The 21,680-nt window shown below is 44.8% G+C and overlaps 1 protein-coding gene across 4 annotated transcripts in view; it reads right to left on the bottom strand.

Moving 5' to 3' along the window:
- The window catches only part of DIAPH2 (diaphanous related formin 2), an 829,633-nt gene extending 808,455 nt beyond the window's left edge, over positions 1-21,178 (bottom strand). For all 4 annotated transcript variants that reach the window (XM_075008062.1, XM_075008063.1, XM_075008060.1 and 1 more), the window contains exon 1: positions 20,948-21,178. In XM_075008062.1, the coding sequence (XP_074864163.1) occupies positions 20,948-21,058 (111 nt within the window). In that variant the 5' untranslated portion in view covers positions 21,059-21,178. The remainder of the gene's footprint in view (positions 1-20,947) is intronic.
- Between the last annotated feature and the right edge of the window lie 502 nt (positions 21,179-21,680).

Here is a 21,680-nt window from a genome sequence, read left to right as displayed (position 1 = left end):
TGTTTTGATAGTATATAGGCTAGCATGGCTCGCTCTCTGTTACTTATGAAAGCTTGATACTGTGGCGAAAAAAGCGGACATTCTTCAGAGTGCAGCTTCTAGGGTAAGTCGATACTAGGGAAATAAGTTGATTTCAGATACGTAATTCTAGCTACAGCATTTGCAGAGGCAGAGTCAATGTACCAGAATCGACTTATGCCCCAATGTAGTCTAAGTCTCTTCCATCTCACGTTGACATTGCGTGGAGTACAGGGGTCAACAGCCAAGCTCAGACAGGTCGATTTTGCTGCGTCTTGTCTAGATGCACAAAATCAAACTCTGGAAGATCACAGCGCTTAAGTTTTCTGGTAAATTGAGACAAGCCCCTAGTGTTGATATCAATGCCAAGATACTGGAAGGAAAAAAGCCTACCATAGCTGCAAAGCACAGAGACAATCCTTATTTGAAATTTTTTTCAATTCTTTTTCTGCTGGGGGGAGGGTGCAGTTAAAAAAAGAAGATATGCCAAACGTAAATAGTGTCACAAAGAGATGCAAGACCTGGTTGTCAGAAAACAACATTATGAAGGTTGCTCTACAGAATGACAACGAGTTTGAAGATGACATGCAATGTCTGAACAATATCAATGAACTGTTTAGTAAGCTTATTTTTGCATCATTCTTACGGACTGCCTACCATGTCTTACTATTATGAAAGATAACTTGGATTATCATTAAGGGTAGAGGGATTACTACTTCTATTTCAAAATGTTTGTGTTCAGCAAATAATTTTAATGTTAGTTTCTTGGGTAGTATATATTGATAACATTTTTCCTTTTGCTTCTGCACATCTCAAGCTATTTTATACCTCAGTACAATCCAATATCACAGGTGAAGATTTTCTTTTTAATAGTAAAGTTTAGGCATTTATAGAAATTTTAACAGTCTTTCAAGCTATTTGGTAAATTGCTACAAATAAAAGGTTTAAATCTACTTAATGAATCCAAGATTGTTTTCCCTATAAAATTGGATTTACGTTATGTCCTTTAAACAGTGGCAAACAGTTGCAGGAGAAGTGTTTTTTTCCATTTACAATTTTATCTTTTAAAGCAGCACGCTATTATTTTGAGTTAAAATAAATTAACCATTTTGTCTCAGAATCCAGCTTCGACGTAAGGGCTTATGAATGTCCGTCTACAATGCTTAAAACTTCAGCGATATCTGCTGGTAATACCATTAGTACTGTAACTAACATGCAAAAAGTGAACTACACTATTAAAAATTAGACTTACTTCATCATCCAGTTAAGTCATCAATGAGTCTATTCAGGACCAGTAAATTCCAACTAGACTCCACAGATTAAAAAGATTACTCAGTTCATTTACGCAACAGATTCTCCCTTTCATCTTGTTCAGATGCAACTTTCAATTCACACAGTTGAAGTCATGATGACCACGTTTATCTCCACCAAGCAGAGCAGCCATTCCTGGAAGGCGACCAGGTAGCAAAATTTGCAGGCATCCTTAATAACTCTTATTAAATCCAAAGCTGACTGAGAAGAGTTACAAGCAAGCAACAGTGCAACAAAATGGCATATGAAACTCAATGCTGAGAAGGGCAGAGTAATGTACATCAGAAAATGTAATCCCAATTACACATACAAAATGATGGTGTCCAAATTAACTGTTAGTAGATCTTGGAGCCATTGTGGATAATTTTCAGAAAATAAGTGCTCACTGACAGTCAAAAAGAAAAGATTAACATTAGGAAAGGGATGAGTAATAAAACAAAAACATTATAATGCCACTACACCAGTGATACACCCAAACTCTGAATACAGCATGCATCTCATAAAAGACACTAGACTTGGAAAAGGAATTAAAAAGAGTGACAAATTATTAGCAGTATGAAACAACTTCCATACAAAGAGATTAATAAGACTAGGACTGTTTAGTTGGAAGTGTGTCAACTGAGGGGGAACATGATTGAGTGATTGTCATGAATGAGAGCCAGGAAAGCGTTAAGCAATTCTAACCAAGCAATGGGGAGGGGAGTTTTGGGCCTTGGAATATGGCAAGAGCCAATGGAATGCAGCTAAAAAAATTCAACCCTGAAAACACCACAGCTGGCAGGCTCATGTATCTCTATGTTAATCCTTTCTCTTTACAGTTTTCAATATTGTATCCAGTCCTTTTATATATCATTGTATTAAGTCACTTTGTATAGAAATCTGTATCTTTCCATATTGAACATAGAAACTTTGTATTAAGTCTTTTTACACAGAAAGTTTGTATCTTGTAGAATAGTTCACAGAAATAAGAAAGATAAAGAAAATGCCTTTGTACCTTTTATTTCTGGTTTGCTCAATTGATTGCCCCGTTTAGTGGATGAGGTGTGAATGGATAAGAAAGAGCAGCACAGGTACTTTCAAGGGTTGGAGAAAGGATGAAAGCCAGATCCCAAGACCAATGAGAAGAACAATGGGACCTGTGAAGTGGGCCCATTGAAAGAAGACTGGATATATGGACACCTTGGGTGTCACCACCAAGAGCCTGCTTTTGGAAGCACCACCCTCTTTGAAGGTGAATGAGGCACCACCCAGAAGAAGGTATCAGAGATGATAGCCATGTCATGCATGCTCATAATCTGTGAGAGCCAACTGGAGTCAACCTGCATGAGAGGGAGGGACACTAAATCTAAGGCATCTTCCAGAAGGACCCCGGGTTTCATCTTGTCAGCTCTGGAGCATCAATCTGGACCGGCACAGGCCTGGCTTCACCCTCCCCTATGAAGGCTTGCAATGCCAGACTGCTACCAGCCACTTGGGAATCAGTCAACAGTGGGGGTTGCCATGGTGCTGGTACTGAACACAAGCACGGAAAAAGTCCTGCTGATATCTGCCAAAAATCGCACTGGGCATGGAGGAAAAATGATATACGAGGGATACCTAGCAGCACTGTGTGGGAAGCAGAGGGGGAGAAAGTAGCTCGGGCAGGCATACCAGAAGACAAAGGAAGCAGTCAGTTGGTCTGAGTCATCGTGGTAAATAGGCCACTTCCATGAACAGTTGCATGGAGTTCTCAGGGTTGGGGAGCCTGACCAGTGTCTAGAACTGTCTGTGGATACCTCCCAAGCAACTCTTCAAGCAGCCTCAGACAACAACAAAGAAAATGTTGATGAGGAGGAGAATACTAGGAGGTGAACTGAGCGTCCACTCTCACTGACACTACATCCTCCCAGGATGTATTGCTGCAGGACTCTGATGGGGTGGAGGGCACTTTTGCTGAGTTCACATAAGCTTGCTACAAGTGGTTTCAGGGAACTGTTTTTTTTGTTCCCCCCTGTGGAAGCCACTTAACAAAAACCACTTGAGAGTGTGCTGGTGAATATCACCAGCTGAAGGGAGGCAAGGCAAAACACCAAAGCCACTGTCAGACCTGCATGGTCACATGGCATTGTAAACAGAGTACCAGACCCTTAAATGCCAATGTAAGCAGAAGAACAATGAAATTCCACCACAAGATGATTATGGGAAGGGCACAACGTCTTAGACACAGGTGAGAGTCATATTTTCATAAAGCATATGGAATGCTCTAAGTGTGATGTTTGACACAAGATAGCTCATGTAACATGTCATTGGAAAGACTAATTTGCTGAATGATTACCCCATTTGTATGCATGTATCATTTTGTGATTGAAGTACTCAGTTTCATATTTGCTTCTTTGAGTCTCCCACTGCTGACACTTCAGACAAAATAAAAAGTCACAGTGCTGATGACCTATTAGCAAAACACAATGAACTCCTAAAGAGCTTAACCTCCCTGGGAACATTTGGGTCAGTGCGTGAAAAGTGGCTACAGAGATGCAACTATGACACCTGATACTGGAATCCATATTGATTTCTATAATTTTCCCAGAGACATTGTGAGGGGGTCAAACTTGAAACACAGCAAAGCAAAGTTACGCAAATCCTGTTTAAAGGGTGCAGAGCAAGGTAATCAATCTGGTCTTCAGTTCCCGCTGGCTACACCACCCAAGACAATTCCTGGAAATAACTAAGACTGAATTTTGGGGAAGGATCTAAGCCCAGGCTGGAAACGTGTCTGGCCTGCACAGAAGATTATTCACCCACATTTAGGGTCAGTTCTTATACTATAGAATCAATGAGAGGTCTTGTGGCAACATGCATCTGATAAAGTGGGTCTTTTCCCACAAAAGTTTATGCCCCAATATATGTTAGTCTATAAGGTGCCACAGGACCTCTCTCTGTTTTTCAGGATACAAAGTAACACAGCTAACCCTCTGATACTTTACAGTAATGAAACTAATTACATGTATTAAGCTCAGCTTCCATGTTTATTTGGCTCACTTACTTCATTCTGTCTGCTACTTCTAATAAATTCAGAAATCCTACAGTTTCATCCTTACTAAAATCCCACTTATTTAGTACAGGTTTTACCTCCTTCATCCAGCACACTCGGAACCTGAGTGGTCCCAAATGAGGGGATTTGCCAGATGCCAAGCTCCCCTCCCCCATCAGGTTATAACCCTATGCGGCAGCCAGCTCCCTGCCACAGGACTGCAGGCCCCCCCGCCCAAGCCCCAATGTCCCTTGCCCCAGCCAGCTCCCTGACATAGGCCACCACGTCCCTGCCAGCTCCCCACAGCTATGGGGCTGCCAAGGTTCCCAAGGGAGTCCAGACTAGTGTTCCCTGTAAGCTGAGCACTTGAGCAGCCACCCAGAAGAGACTAAGGTGCTGCTCAGCTGATTAGCCATTCACAGTGGTCATCATGTTTCTCTACTGGTGGTGCACATCACAAAATTCATTCCACCCATGGATGGAACAAGTTACAGTGAGTACTGGTCCAGACCCTTCACAACAGGTAGACGAACCAATGTGTAACTAGCCCTATAATTAAGAGACATGACATTTGGCAACTGGACTATTCAATTATATATGGGCTACCTTGTTTTTAACCTGTAATTAAGTACTGGGAATTGATCCAAAGGCTATTTAGTGGCCATTTTATAACAAGTGCTCAATTCATTTTTTGGACAACAGATGGAAATAGGGTCAATCAGTTTTTCACCCCAGTTTTCATCATCACACTTAAAGCAAATTATCTCAGCTATATACAGAAGCAGTCTTTTCAATGCCAGTGCCAAACCAGTTATATGGACAGATGGTTTCCCCTCTCTCTAGTGTTGCCCATCTGGCACCTTTCACAAGCATTAAATTCATTTAAGGTAAACTAAGCAGGCATCTCAAATTGTTTTTTTTTCAGGCTATTAGAGTGCACTTCTAATTCACTGACATTTAACCAAAAAGAGTTGGAAGGCAGAATTTTTTGATTAATGTTTTTTCATTTATACAAACCTGCAGCAACTGACTAGTGTCACTGATGCAGTCAACTGATTATCTGACTTCTCCATCTTACTTTGAAAAAGATAAACTTTCTTCAAAAATGTAATCATGAAAGCATGCATTGAGGACAGCTGGTCTGCTTTTATTTTCAGTGTAAATCCAAGAAAAGTGCTACACTATTGTATGTTCTGTAGATGTTATAAAAATAATGGGTCCAGACGTATGTACTCATTTATATGCTTAGCATGGAAAATAAGATTACTCTACTCTACTTTTTACTCATGTATTTTAAAACATCTCCATTGCTGAACATTGCTGCTCAGTGAATTAGTTTGTTGCTGTAGAACCATATGCTCTCTCAGGAAAGTCAGCTATCATATAGAAGAATGAGTAACTGAATATGGAAATATGCTTAAATTATCACATAGACTTGTCTGAAGTATGTACGATTGCCATTTTCACATCCAGTCACACATCCAAGGGTTGCTGCAGCAAATAAACAGTATCACTTTTGCTTCTCATTTGGGGCATCCCAATATTTTCAAAAATACCACTGTATACCTGCTCAAGCCAGTTCTCTTACCCACAATGCTTCCCATAGCATTTGAATAGAGTTCAACAGCACAACTAATGCTAGTCTGCCTCTCCTACATTTAAGATAAAGTGTGGGTAATTCCTGGGCTAAAGTTCATTGAATACCAAGACTCACCTCTAATAATGCAACCATTAAGCCACTTATGATGTAGCCATACCACTAGGACCTCATTTACCTGCACATCTACTAATGTGATATGTCATCATTCACCAGCAATTCCCCTCTGACATGTACATGAGCCAAAGCGGATTGTCTCTGTGCAAAAGAATAAAACTGACACAAATCAGACATCAACAATAGCACCAATCAAAAAAACAGGAGTCGCAGACTTGAAAGTTGTCATACTTGAGCTATAAATAAATAAATAAATAAATAAAATGTAAACAGACTGTAGCGTGAAAGTGCAGAACTGGAACCGATACTAAAATATGACACTATCAAATTGAGCCTGAATAGCAAGTTGGAAGGACTAGCTCACTAACAAAAAGTAATTTTTACCCTTTTTGTATTCTCACCTTACCAACTGCTGGGAGTGGGCCACATCCCTCCTGACTGAATCGGCCTCATTAGCAGCGGTCCTCCATGTAGGAAATGCAACATTCCCATCTTTGCATTTGCATCTATGTTGCTGCCAAACTATAGCTTCCACTTCGTGCATCTGACCAAGTGCACGCTAGACCATGAAAGCTTATGCCAAAATAAGTGTTAATCTGTTTCAGTAAAAACAATGAGGAGTCCTGGGGCACCTTAAAGACTAACACCATTCCTCCTCAAATGTTTTGAGCAGTTAGCAACAAAAAAAACAGTATTGTGGATTATCGCATTCACTATACCTCCCCCCCCCACCAGCTTAGCTTCCTTCATACAACTTTAAGACCAACTCCTCCCCACCTTGAGGCCCCTTTTCACAGTCACACACTGATTTAAGTACATTCAATTTTATGTAGTGGCAATATTACAGTTACCTATAGTTTTGCAGTTCCTATAGTTTCACACTACAGCTGTGAGAAAGCAATACTAATCCAATCAAACCACAGACTTTTCCACACCCAAAAATTACTTCAACATAAATTGATAGAGGACATAAAGAGAAGTCCATACACAATCGCCATGCACTGCAACTAAGTCTGCTCTTGTGCTGCAAGTTAAACAGTATTAGAAGTTTAAAAGCAAAAACGGTGAAAGGCGTAGCAACATATTTTAGCCCAAGTAAATTGTGTCCTATTAATCTTGGCCAAGATTACTCAATTTCACTATCAATTGTGGGCTGATGGTTGAAGATTTAGATGAGAGGATGGAGGTTAACTGAAAGTGTCTGCACTCTCCTCAGGTGACAAGTTAGATACACTGCTATTAGCCAAGCATTACAATGAAGCTGCACAGTGACTGGGCAACAAACTAAGATTTAATCTAATTAGAAGACTGCACATGAAGAAAACCATCGCAAGAAATTTGTGCACACTGCTATTTTATTCCATACAGGAGTCGGAACAGAAGATTTGATTCCAGTACAGTACAAAAGTTTGATGACAAGTCTACCTGCAATATTAACAACTGTTACAGTAAAATATTCCTTGATTGCCAACTTTCACATGAAAATATGAGTAGTCAAATTCTGCAGATTTTCCTTATTTAAGCCATGTTCCAAACTGGGTATTGTCTGAAGAATGGGCATCAAGAGAAAAACGCCTCGATATACTCTCAAACAGAATTTATATAGAAGACATGTATGACTGTAAGAAAGCACTCATTTTAATTATCTCATAACTGTCAATGAACTTGCAGGTGAAATCTGAAAAGGTATTACTGACGAATAATCATCTGAAAGCTTATCAGTTGTGCATGAGAAAAGCTGGCAGTTCAGTAAATTACTAAAAACTTATATTCCTTTTTAAGAAGTCACAGAGCAAGAGCAGCTTTAACATTTTATCTCAATGCCTAGACTAGTGTTTCCTCAGCTGTGACCACCAAGGGCTTTTTTTTGGTCAGAGCCTCCAGGGCAGTGATGGGGTGTGGAAAGCAGCAGCTCCTCCCTCAGTGCTAACAGCACGGATTTGTCCCTTCCCCGCAACTGGAGGCTCAAAGGCTGCCTCTCTTCCTGTTGACTGAGGTTGGGCTTCAGCTAAGGGTGGCAGGCAGCAAGCTACAGATGTGGGACTTTGGGCTCCGTTCCCCAGACATGTACTGGGAAGCTCTGGCCCTCAAGCTCAACCACATCCCCTGCTGCCTTGCCCAACGCCAAAGACAAGAATGTGCAAAGCATATTATTTGTCTTTTTCTGTTTAGATCCAGTAGAGACACTTAATATTTTATTATTGAGTCTGCAACGAAATCTTACATCAGTATACTACAATTAATTGGACACGTGTACATAATTTTTTCCTAAAGCTAGTTAAGTATTTTAGGGGGGGGAAAAACTGTTTAAGTGGCCACCAGCAAGAGTGGGTGGCCAAACTAGAAGGCCACAAAAAATTTGTTGCGAGAACCCCTGGCCCAGACAATCCTATTAGCCTCTTATACATCTATACATTGTGAATGTGCACATTAAAGCTACAGAAATTGTTTGCCAGGTTCCACTGTACTTTCGGTTCTAAATACTTGAGTCAAAGTACAGTAACATGTTTGAAAAAAACATAAGGTTTATCAATTATCTATACTGCTTAATAGTTGTGAATACTGGTGCTTTCTCACATGAAAATCACTGATGTTTCAAATATTTTTATCCCTCTAAGACTGCAAAGGCTAACTAACATCTTATTGACTTTTCACAAACAAAAACTAGAAACAACTATACCTGGATCTCACACTTCTCAAAACTACTTGAAAACACAAATCTACCAACTTCACAAATAGGATTCAAAGCATTCAGACCAACTGCTTTAATCTGCTGGGAGTTAGTTTTATTAGAATATTGTTCAAAAAGTACCAAGGCATGTAGCACGAATATATGTTAACTGTCTTTGAAAAAAAGGTGAAATATTTCTAAAGAATTATGCAGTCTGTCAACTTATGCAGTCAGAGCATGACATGTTCCAAGAAAACTAGTATGAGGTTTCGTGTGCTGGAACCAGCAATGAGGGGAACATTAGAAAGTCAGTGTATACAAGGACCAACAGACTCCACTGAAAAGCTGATAAGATTTGGCAATAGCTATATGATACTTACTATACAGTAAACACTCTCATATCGAGCTTCCCCAGAATAGGATGGCTGCTGGATATTCAAATATTCTGTACAATAGAGAGGTAGCCAGGTAGCAGTGGCTGAGTGGACGTGGACAGCACTGTGCTGTCTGGCTCCGGGGGTGTCTTAGTGGAAGGCAAGAGAGAAGCAGTGACCGTGCCCGGGGGCTGGGATGATGACCGCCATTGCCAAGAGCTTCTACTGCAGCAACAGGCACTGCAGGCTCCTCTTCCTCTCTGCACTGCAGCTGGTGAGTGACTAACCCAAGCTCATGTCCCAAGTTAAGTGCAACTCAAAATTCCGCTCCCCCCAACCCCCATTTCAACCCCCACCCTGGCCCCGCAAGACCCTAGTTCAACTCCTCCCCCGCAGTCCCGCTCACCACCCATGCACGGCTCCGGCTCACACCTCACTCCTGCACCCAACTCCTACTCACCACCTTCAGGCACAGTAGTAGTAGGCATCCTTCAGTCTGCATAGACTATGGATCACGCCCTTTAAAGTTTCAATTGAGGACTTCATTTACAGTGTCTGTTGTGACTATAAAGACCCACACGAGAGTGACAGTCCTTGCTGCATCTCTTGCAGATGTAGTGGGTGTCTGGCAAGTCCTTATTGTGCTTTCTGTGCCCTCGCTTCTTCTCTGCTAGCTGTCTGATCTTCAACTCGCCCTTCTGAAGGCCCTTGTGTAACCCCTGCCTCCATCTGCTGCGGTCATCTGCTAGATCTTCCCAGTTGTCCAGCTCGATGTCTACCTCTCTGAGGTCTCTCTTGCAGACATCTTTGTAACGCAACTGGGGGCGTCCGGGAGGTCTTTTGCCAGAGGCAGACTCACCATACAGGATGTCTTTTGGAATCCTTCCATCGTTCATCCTGTGGACGTGGCCAAGCCAGCGGAGTCAACGCTGCCTGAGGAGGGTGTGCATGGCTGGGATTCCAGCTTGCTCGAGGATGGCAGTGTTGGTCACTCTGTCCTTCCATGATATTCCAAGGATGCGCCTGAGGCAGCGCAAGTGGAAGACGTTCAGCCTCTTTTCCTGGCGGGCATACAGGGTCCAAGTCTCGCTGCCATAAAGGAGGGTGCTGAGGATGCAGGCTCTGTAGACTTGCATTTTGGTGTGAGTGTACAGCTTGTTGTTATTCCACACTCTCTTGCTGAGTCTGGACAGAGTTGTGGCTGCTTTTCCGATCCTCCTATTTAGCTCAGTGTCCAACGACAGGGTGTCAGTGATGGTGGACCCGAGGTAAACGAACTCGTGGACAACCTCTAACGTATAGATGTCAATGCTGATTGATGGGGATTCAGCAACATCCTGACCGAGTACGTTTGTCTTCTTTAGGCTGATGGTAAGCTCAAAGTCCTTGCACACTTTGGAGAACCGATCCAGCAGTTTTTGAAGCTGGTCTTCTGTGTGAGACACTACAGCAGCATCTCTCTGATGAGGACTTCTCGCACCTTAGACTTAGCTTTCAGCCTTGCAAGGTTAAACAGTTTCCCATCGGATCTTGTGTGCAGCAAGATGCCCTCTGTTGAAGATCCAAAGGCATGCTTCAGGAGGAGTGCGAAGAAGATCCCGAACAATGTCGGAGCAAGCACGCATCCTTGTTTGACGCCGCTCCTGATTCTGAAAGCATCCGATAATGCGCCGTCATATTGGATGGTTCCTCATGTTTTCGTGGAACGACTGGATCATCTTCAGTAACCGTGGAGGACAGCCTATCTCGTGGAGCAGTTTGAACAGACCATCCCTGCTGACCAAGTCAAAGGCCTTGGTCAGGTCGATGAAGGCTACGTAGAGTGGCTCTCTCTGCTCCCTGCACTTCTCCTGCAGCTGCCTTAGAGAGAAGACCATATCAACGGTAGACCTCTCTGCACGGAATCCGCACTGCGATTCAGGGTAAACCCTCTCAGCAATCTTCTGGAGTCTGCCAAGGATGATGCGAGCGAACAGTTTACTAGTGACGCTTAGGAGGGAGATTCCACGGTAGTTGTTGCAGTCGCTTCTGTCTCCTTTGTTCTTATACAACCAACACCCCCAGCCCCAGGTGAAACCCCCCACTGGCTCACCACCCAAGCATGGCTCCGGCTCAACCAAACACACACCCCTACCCCCATGCACGGGGCCCCTGGTCATCCCCCTCTAACCACCCCATGCGCAGCTCTGGCTCACAATCCCCATGCATAGTTGTGGTTCAAACCCCTCCCCACCCCATGCAGGCCCCAGTTCCAACCGCCACTGCACATGGCTCTAGCTCACCCCACTACCCGGATTCAACCACACTCCCGCGCATAGCTCCAGCCCACCCCCCTGCAGTCCTAAGCCACCCCAGGCTTAAGGGCCCTGCCCCCCACCCCAGTGCCAACCCACTGCCAGGCTTAACCCTCCCTTACGGCCTGCCCCCCCAACCCCAGGATTTACCTTTCAAAAGAACTCCAGGTGCTCCTGCTGCTTCCCTGGCTGCAGAACATGCATTCCGCCAGGATAAAAGCTGCCCCCCACCTTACGCGAAATGCGAGTTACGTGAGGGTGCGCAGGAATGCAACCCTCGCGTAAATCAAGGCACTACTGTATATGAAACGACTAACAATTGTGCTTAATTCTACATTCTTACAGACAAGATGCTAATGGCAGGATCAACATCTTTAAGTTATCATGTACTTTAAAGGAATGGTTAACAACCAGGGTATAGGTACAACTGGGGGTGTGCTGACATCTTTCATAGAGTTCATTAACTCCCCTGTATATTTGCCTAGTATAATAGGTTACATGAAAAGCCCTAGAAGTCAGTACAAACTCGAATTTTATACAATGGACTTGTTTACAGTGCCCTATACACCTTGAAATTTAAGCATAATATTTATATTCAATTGAATCAGTTTATATTTATATGTTAAAAGCAATAACCAAGCAATTTTTCAGTAACAGTATATTGTGACATTTTGCATTATGCCAGATTTTGTAAGCAACTCGTTTTTAAATGAAGTGAAATTGGGGATAGGCAAGTCAAATTATGCTCCTGAAAGGGGCATATTAGTTTAGAAAGGTTGAAAGTCACAGATTTTGAGCTACAATTTTGATTTAAATGCAGGATGTTTTACAGAACCCAAGAATAGGTTCTCAAGTTCTCACTTCAGCCTTGTGTTAGTCAAGACTGAAAAATTTAACTCTTCACTGAACATTTACTCAGGCTATGTCTACACTATGTGAGAAAGTCGATTTTAAGAGATTTTACAATGTCACTGTCTTCTCTGTAAATACCATTAGGTCGATTTTAGGGAGAGCTAAGGTCAATATTATAACACTGTTGAAAGCGACTCGGTGTACCATCAAGTTCAAATTTAAAAGTTCAAATTAAGGCTAGCATGGAAACAGCATGTCTTTCAATCAACTTTATTAGCCTCCACAGGTATCCTGTATGTATCCCACAATGCCCTGTTGTTGTCCACTCTGGCCACTTCCATCTCCGCTGCTCTCCAGGTGCACAGGAATTAGGTGACAGTAAGACTGAAAATTTGATTCTGAACCAGCAAGCCCATAGTGGCTGAGGTGTGGGGTCATGCCTGTATGAGAGGCTGAAAGTGTTCTTGTTTATTACTTATCCATTAAAAATAGCCCCAACACAGAGTGGTGGCTTCTTCCCTGCACAGGATGTAGCAGGAGAAGCTGAGATTCCCCCTTCCCCAATGCCAACACCAGCCCCTGCCCCATGTGGCAGCCAGGCTGTGGGAAACATGCTTGTATGAGAGGCTAGCCCCTGACCCAATAAAAGCACGTGCCTGTGGCACAGCGCAGGCCATGCTGCCCAACAGCACCATGACCTGTCTCTGAAGGCAGCGAGGGCTCTGAAGGCAGCAAATATTTTCAGGGGCTTGCTGCCACCAAGGGGCAGGGACAAGGGACTGTTTCAAAAGGCCCTTCAACCAATAACCCCTCCACCCCCATGATATCCTTAACAGAATGTGGGTGGGCAGCCCCCACAGTCAATCAGGGCTGTCATTCCCACCTCCCCACTTGAGCAACACACTGAAGGGACCATCTCAACTGGCCCTTCAACTGATAACACCCCCCATATCAATACCCCTTACAGCAGAGGGCTGGGGGTGTCTGATATGGCAATCCCATGTCTGGAGCGCTGGTTGGCCTATCAGGTAGAAGCCGTACCATTCTGCCCAGGATGGGGTGCTTTCAAGCGGGGGGGTGGGGAGTGGCTGGAAGGCCAGTTGAGATGACACAGACAGCTGGGCGATCCCAGGACAGTACGACAGTCCCCTGCCTGGCACACTACACCTGAAGCCAGCCTATTTGGTTTTCCTACAACTGGGATTCCCTACTTTTCCCCTCTTTCCATCTGAAAAATGGCTGTTACTTTGCAATGGAAGGGAATGAGGGCAATGGAATTTGGGAAGATGACATCACACATGCACAGCCACTTGCAGGGCATTTTCCCCCCCATACTGCTCCAGTGAAAATACTCCAATGCTACAGGGCTGAGAGAACTCTCGGCTAGGTTTCCACAAGGCACTGCTACAACCATCGATGTTCGGCAATTTAGTGTGACAGCAATAAGTGGAATTTGTGGGGAGGTGACAATAGTCAAATTCGAGTTTATAAAACGCAGCATTATAAAATCAATTTTAATAAAATTGAATTTACATGGTAGTGCAGACATAGCCTAAGTCAAGTGTCACATGCTATGTACATTTCAAAGTATTTTCAAGCAAGGAATATCTTTGTGGTAGCTGTGTGAACTGTGCTTTATAAGAGATTTGTGTGTGGTTAATTTCAGAGGCCACAAAACACCACCACAGTAAACCCTCGAATTAATGGACTAATGAGAGGGTAAGGATGGCCGTAAGGTGCATTATAGCCGAATGGTTATACTGTATGCACTGACCTTCCCAGCTCATCACTTACTCCTATTACTTCCCTTCCCCCCCTCCTGCCCCATTTTTCCCCTTACACCTGCATCTCCCTCTCCCAATTACTAGGAGAGGAGCTGAATGCCAGCCTGGCTCCTTCCACCTCCTAGAGCTCTCAGTGCTGTGGCTCCTCCAGCCCCCGGCTCTGAGCCACGCACGTGAAGGTAGAGCATGGCCACCCCCAGCCTGCCAGCAGGCAGCAGCCTCTGACACCACGGGACGCCAACATGCTCCATGCATACAGGGCTGGGGGAGCAGAGCTCCTGCAACCTGCCACCACCCTATCCCCCTCCTCCCTGGTTCATCTGGCCCCATGCTCCAGCCGCTGCAGTGCCCCCCCACCCCCCAATCCCAGCAGTGGCTCTGGTGAGTCTCCAGCGTTTATTTAGGGGTGGGGGGGGTGGGGCTGGCAGACAGCATCCATTATTTCCGAAGTCCATTATATCTGGGTCCATTAAATCAAGCATTGATTGTATTTAAATTCTCAATACCTTATGTTATAGCTACCAATAGGCATATTTCTAACTTGGATTAAAAGTCAAATCTCCTTTCCATTTCAGCCTGTCTATCACCATTCATAAATGCATTAAGGGGATATTATATAACATGTGTGAAAACATTAATAGCTATAACAAGACCTAAAATGTCAAAGTACCATATCTATATACATTAGCTACAGGATCACAGTGCTCAAATGGATTCTATGCACAAGGTCCCACCTTCACGTTACAATATAATTGCCAAGTTATTCCTCTTTAGACAAAGAAAAAAATTGAATCTGCACAGCAAGCTACACAGACAGAACAGCATAAACAAAACAGGGAGACCTCACCATTTACTCTTACAACGAGTGCTGCAAAAACATCCATCTACTATGGGTTGTTAGGGCCATGGTTATGCATCGCATTCAAGTAACTACACTGGCATTAAGACTTAAACTAAAGTTAGGAATTGTTTCCCACCTACCACCACCCCTAGACGTAATACCTTAGGGCAAAGGAGAATGACCTTATGAGGTAGGGTTTTCCTTCATATACATCCAACCTTGCTCACATTTTGTCATTGGAAGAAATCTAAGATTGAAATGGTGTACAGGTCGAACCTCTCTCATCTAGTTCCCTCAGGACCTGACTGGTGCCAGATGAGAGAATTTGCTGGACAATGGGAGGTCAATATTTTCTAGCACATTACCAATACTTCCACTGCTTACTGGGATCTCTGAAAACATTTAGGGCTAAGTGACAGCTAAATAACACAGAACACTGAGTGAGCTCCAGGACTGGTGACTATAAACAAACTTTATGGGACCATGGGAAACTTGGCCACACTCATGGTAAGCAGTCAGCTGGCTAACTAAAATCATGCCAGATTAGAGTTTACTGAACCAGAGAATTCCAGATTAGAGAGGCTCAACCAGCAGCTACATGCCTGGTGAAACAGTATCAGAGACCGTTTATTTTGTTTTAAACTGCACAATCTACTTCAAGTATCCTGAAAAAAAATTACCTATTAGCAACCCACTACTGTCTCTTGCAAAATGTTCAAGAGTAACTCATAACCATCTCTGCTCCTCTCCCTTCAGCCAACATTAGTCCATTTCTGCTTGATGACTTATTCTTGTGAGCAAAAGAACGACCACTAGTTTGGCAAAACTCAGGAGAGTGTGCAGAAAGAGCACTCATCACAGGATGAGTGTGGAGCAGGAAAGGGAAACTAAAGCATGACTAAGGAGATGAGAGAACGTAATGATGAATGAGATTACTCAAATGTGGACTTTTGGATTATGTAGTCCAGTGCCTTGTCTGTCTCAGACTAATATCAGATGCTTTAAAAAGTGTTAACATCCCACAGAGAAAACAGTGTTGCAACATATTCCTATGCAAATCTTCCTAACTTCAGGCAACTTGCTTCCATCTCAAAGTATTATGAATAAATGCTTTAGCTTTAAGCAACAGTAGATTTTTATCCACAAAAATTAGGGAATAATCAGACTCCTATAAAATTGTTAGCATCAGTGGCATTTCCTGATACCAAGACCCTCAAATTATTTAGGCTTTATGCAAGAAATCTTTAGCAGTCAGATATTTAAGTCCACTTAAAATGTCAAAAGGATTACCCACAAATAAAGTTGCTCTTCCCAAATATAGGTGAGTCTTAAATTACAAATTATCCGTCCCTTATTTCAGTAAAGTATCTAGCTCCTTATTGCAATATGAATATTAGCATTATATCCACAGTGTCCTATGACTCCAGACTGCAGCCATTTGTTCTACACCACCCACCTAAAAGTCTAAGCCTTATCAGTAAAGTCAGCCTGAGCAACAATGGAACAGCAGTAAACTCCACAAACTCACTCAGAAGATTTGCAATGAACATAATTTTCAGATCTTCTCCCATACTATAAAACCAACCTACATCAAACACTTCTGGACCTATTATATCTTATGTAGCTGGTGACCTTGTAGTTCATGAGGCCCTATTCACCTAGAGCAAGTCAACTGTCACAAATTGTCCAAATCCATCCAGGTATGCTTTAAGTAAAGTAAGGGTCCGTCTAAACAGCAAAGAAAAACCCACAGCTGGTCTGTACCCATCAGCTCCGGCACACAGGACGACTTCATTACTGTGCAGACTTCTGGCCTCAGACAGAAATCCAAACCCTGTGACTCTTCCACCTCACATGGTACCAGTGCTCAGGCTGTAGCCCAAGCTCAGAACTCTACAAAGCAGGTGAACAGCCCTGCAACTCAAGCCAGATAGAAGGATCCAGATATGAAATGTCTACAGAGTAAATATAATACCATATGTCAGCAACAGAATTACAAGCACCTGTTGACACCACCCCAGTGTACCTTAACATTGTAAATGTTTACTTACTCAAATTTATTGACCTCAGCAGGATTGGTGCACCTGAAGCTTTTAGACAATGTCTTTGTGCATCCACTAAAAAGGCTGTAAGCCTATCTTGTTCAAGGAAGTCAGTCAACTGAGATATTGCACCATGGATTTCTTTTCACATTTATGGTATCAAAAAACAGCTCTTAAGTACAGCTGTATGTCTCATTTGACCAATGAAAAACTGGATACTTGCAGTCTCCCTTCAATATTTTAGTTAATGGTTGCTTGTCTCAAAAGTGTATACTTCATTACCACGACCCAGATGTTTAAAAAGCTTTCACAGTTGCATCATAACATTACTGAACTGTGAAGTCAGCACTAAGAATGGCAAACAAATTTGATTAACACAGCTTAATTTTAACCAATAACATTGTTTTGAATACAGAGGTCACCAAGTGAACAGCCTTCTTAAAACACAACATCTGTACAGCTGAGTGCTTTTACTGTTAATTTTTCACAATACAACATGCAACAATATGTTTCTTTTTAAATTTCAGTTTCAGACAATATACCCTTCTTCAGTTTAGGTGCCCATTTGTATTTCATAGTCACGTTATTTCTGAATTTCTCTGTTTCTGAGAGAAAATAATCAAGAGGAAATTGACCACATAGAATCAACAAAAATATAGACCAAATACTTTTCACACAGGGTAATGTTGGGGTGGGGGCTACTTGTTTTGTTTTTGGTTGTTTTGTTTTAACTCACAAGCTTAGTAAGAGACAGTCCTTCAGTCTTCTTTGATGATGCCTCTTTAGGCAGGTGAGCTAGACAGACTCCTGAGACATCACATGGCTAGCTGTAGCATTAGAATTAAGATGGCATTATAACCCTTAGCAAAAAAAAGAGTACACTGGAAAATGACAAAAAACTTACAAATTTCCAATGGACTTGAATCCAGCATTTTTCTAAAATGATTAAAGGATAAAGAGCCAAAACTATTGGGGGGGGGGTGATATTTCAGAACTGACTGAACAGTAAACATGTTATTGACTTCTAGGTCAGCAGTCCTTCACCTGGGGTCTAGAGAGCCACAAGCAAGTTTCATAGGCTCCACCAAGCAGGCTAGGCTGGCATTGGATTCACCAGGGCCCATGGAAGAAAGCTACAACACCTCCATGGAGGACTGAAGCCCACGACCCCAACCCCACCCAAGGAGAAAGCCAAAGCAACTCATCTTCATGGGGCCCCAAAGCAACTCATCTTCATCTTGTGATGAAGGGCCCCAGGTAGTTGCCCTGCTTACTACTCCATAAGTCCAGAGCTGGTTTTTATATGCTGAAAACCATTTAATGGAAAACCAGTTGCTGGTGCATGGAGTTTTTAATATGATGTTGAGGAGTGGGACTAAGAAAGAAAAGGCTGAGAACCCCTGTTCTAAGTGATATTGTGATGAGGCATCTCAAAAACAGTAAACCCTCAAGCTTTGTGGGGGCTTCCTTTTCTGCCACCCCTAAGTAATGCAAATTTTTGTGCAAGTTTAGAGGGAGACAGAAACCAGTCTGTCCCCTGGTTCCTGGCTCCCCTGGGCTTTCAGGAGCTGGAAACTGACCAGCCCACCACAGCTGGTCAGCTTCCTGGCTCCCAGAGTGGCACTGAGCTGGGAACCAAGGGGCAGCCTGGTTCCTGTCTCCTGGCTGATTGCCAGATCCAGGAAACTGAACAGCTGCCACCTGACAAGAGCCCTTTCCCAGTCCCCAGAGTGGCTGGAAGCTGGGAACCAGGCAGAAGCAACCTGGTTCCCCTCCACTTGCAGTGCTGGGAAACTAAGCAGGGAAGAAGCCCTGGTCAGTTTCCTGGCTCCAAGGAGTAGAGGGGAGCCCTGAGCCAGGCTGCCCCAGATCCGGGTTCCCCACCACTGGCTGGAACCAGGAAACTGAGCAAGGCACCCGTGGTGGGCTGCTCAGTTTCCATGCTCCTGCAAGCCCAGGGGCACCAGGCATCAAACTGCAGCCTGGTTCCCATCTCCCCTCAACTTGTGTGAAAATCTGAGTTACAGGGGATGGGGGTGTTGCAGGAACACAACCCCTGCATAACTCAAGGATTTACTGTACCAAACTATCAGGTACATACGCACAGTAAATTAATTTCAAACAGCCTCCATAGGTAGTACAGTGGAGTACCTCTCCCTACCTGCAATCTCTGAAATATTCCTTTACCTTTGAAACATGTACAAAGCTGAGGAAGTAAAGATTAATAGCAAGAAGCAGCTCAGGGGACTGAGCCCACTGAGGCAAGCAGTTCCTCTCAGCTACAGTTTAAACTAACAAAATTTAACAAGCTCACTTTTAAATTATGGAGGAACTCTCCAGCTGAGCCCAGCCTCATTTCCCCTTGGAAGTTCTGAGCCACCTCAGCAGCCACCTGTGTCATGTTGTCTCTTTAATCTTACAACAAACCTGGGGGGGCAGAGCATTTCAAGCATATGTCAACCATTCTCTATCCCCATCACCACTGCAACAACAAGATGTTAACTGTCAAATCTGCAAAGGTATAACGCTAATAAGCATATTTTTATTTTACTTGTTTTATAATAATAATTCTGCAAACCCAACTGAACAATTTTAAGCACTGAATGGTTCCCTTGAGTGCAAAGGGCCTAAAACAAACTTGTGGTTCTCACCATAGGAGAATGAGAGAAGAGTGCCTTTGCAAAAGTATGCCTTGTTTCACTGAAGTAATCCTACCTACGAAAGGCAAATAGCTGGCATTTCCTCCACACAAATCTTAGTCTGAGGATAGCCTCACAGATTAGATAAACTACACTGGGACTGAGCAATATTGGATTGCACATCTCCATCATGAATTAAAGTTCCTAAAACTCACTTAAATCTCTCTCCTAGTGGAGGTTAGAACTATTTCCTAGTTCTGCACTCTCAGAAAAACCTCTTAGGACAGGAGTTCAATATATACTACCTTACATGTTTAGGATAAACATAAGGAGAGTTGAGCACCATAGTCCCCTTACTACTCAGAAGGCAAATTGGTCAATTAATCTAGCAACCTCCTCCATGCCCAGTAGGAATCTGTTAAAATATAGCTTTTTATAAGCATCCATTCAATCTCTTCATTGGGAATCTAACTACAGAAGTCTGGATGAAAGTAAACACAGATGCTTCAAGAAACAAGTTAACTCGCAAGAAGAACAAGCCTTAAAAATACTTAGCAGCTAAAAATTTTAGATGTTTTTGACATTTAAGGCACTCTAGCTCTTCAAGTTAGCCACTGAACCTCAATGGCAACTTTAAATTGACTAGTTATTTGAAAACAACAAGAAGTCCTGTGGCACCTTATAGAGTAACATATTTTGCAGCATAAAAGCTTTCATGGACAAAGGCTTATGCTCCAAAATATGTTAGTCTATAAAGGGTCACCGGACTTCTTGTTGTTTTTGAAGGCAAAGACTAGCTCGGCTAAGTCTCTGATAATTATCTGAAAGCAGTTCATGATGTGCAACAGTTGCATATCTCTGCTGACTCCTGGTCCCAACACAGGTGTAGCAGTGGAGACTTAGTTCAGGTCTAACCCAAGACTTAGTTCAGCCCTGGTAAGAGCACTTGGGAGTCCCTGAAGCGGCCGCTGCACGGCTGGTCAGAGCCCCATGAGAAGAGGTCGCCCGGGGAGGTCGGCAAGCGGGGTCGCCGCTGTAAGTCACGGCGAGCCGCTCTCGAAGGAGCGGTGCTTTAAGCACAGCACTACCGGCTCAGGGCCCTGCCCGCGCCCCGGGCTCCCCGCGGGTGACAAGCAGGCACCAGGCTGCGCGAACCACAGCGCCCCAGAGCCTGGCACGACACCCTGGGCTGGAGGAGCAGGCAAACCACACCCCGGCCCTCCCGCCCACGCCGGGACAGCCCCGGGGCGGGGAGAAACCCCCCCTGCGGCGCGTGACTCCCGCCCCGGCCACACACCCTGCAACCTCCTCCCCGCGGGCCTGGCGCGGGCCCGGCACGCGCCCGCGCCCGCGCCCACCCCCTCCCCCCCAGGGCCCTCAGCCCGCCGCTCCCTCACCAGCTTGGGCTTGCTCCTGCTCTCCTCCTCGGCAGCGCGCCCGCCGCGCTTGGGGTTCGCCCTGCCGGAGCCCGGCGGCTCCTCCCCCGCGGCCCCCGCCTGGCTCTCCATGCTCCTGCCCTGCACCCCGCTGCTGCCTCAGGGCCCCATAGGCGCTGCACACGCCGCAGGACTGACTGGCGGCTCCCCGCAAGCGGCCGCCCTACTGTCGCCTTCTCCGGCTCCGGCCAGTAGAACCCTCGGCGCCCTTCTGCGCATGCGTGTCCCCGGCATGCCGGCCTAGGGAGCATGCGGTCGGCGCTCCGCGCATGCGCCTTGCGAAAGTGAAGCCGTGGCGAAGATGCCGCCCTTAGTTCGAGCTCCTGGGAGGCTCCGTTTCCCTCGAGTTGCGGGGAGGGGTAGCGAGCAACAGATGCGACAGCGGCGGGAGGTGGGGGACTCGTGCATTGGAAGCGGGCGGGTGACGACTACCCAGGGCGTGCAGGGCGCCCCGGGCGGGCGGCGGCGGCGGCTGCCTAAAGGGCACGGGCAGAAAGCGGAACGACTTCGCTCCTCTGCTTTCTACGGCGCCTCGCGGGCACGCTTCCCAGTGGGGAAAAGTGCCTCAGGGCGCCCCCGGGGTGTCACCAAACCGCCGCTGCCGCATCCCCACACGCACTCCCTCGCCCGGGGAAATGCTGGGTCTGCGCCCCGCCGCTGCAGAGCCAGCCTCGGGTCCCCACCGGGCTCCTCA

The sequence above is a fragment of the Carettochelys insculpta genome, chromosome 13, assembly GCF_033958435.1.
Source record: "Carettochelys insculpta isolate YL-2023 chromosome 13, ASM3395843v1, whole genome shotgun sequence".
Lineage (NCBI taxonomy): Eukaryota > Metazoa > Chordata > Testudines > Carettochelyidae > Carettochelys > Carettochelys insculpta.
The sequence above is the reverse complement of the archived record's forward strand: the minus strand, read 5'-3'. Positions and strand labels throughout refer to the sequence as shown.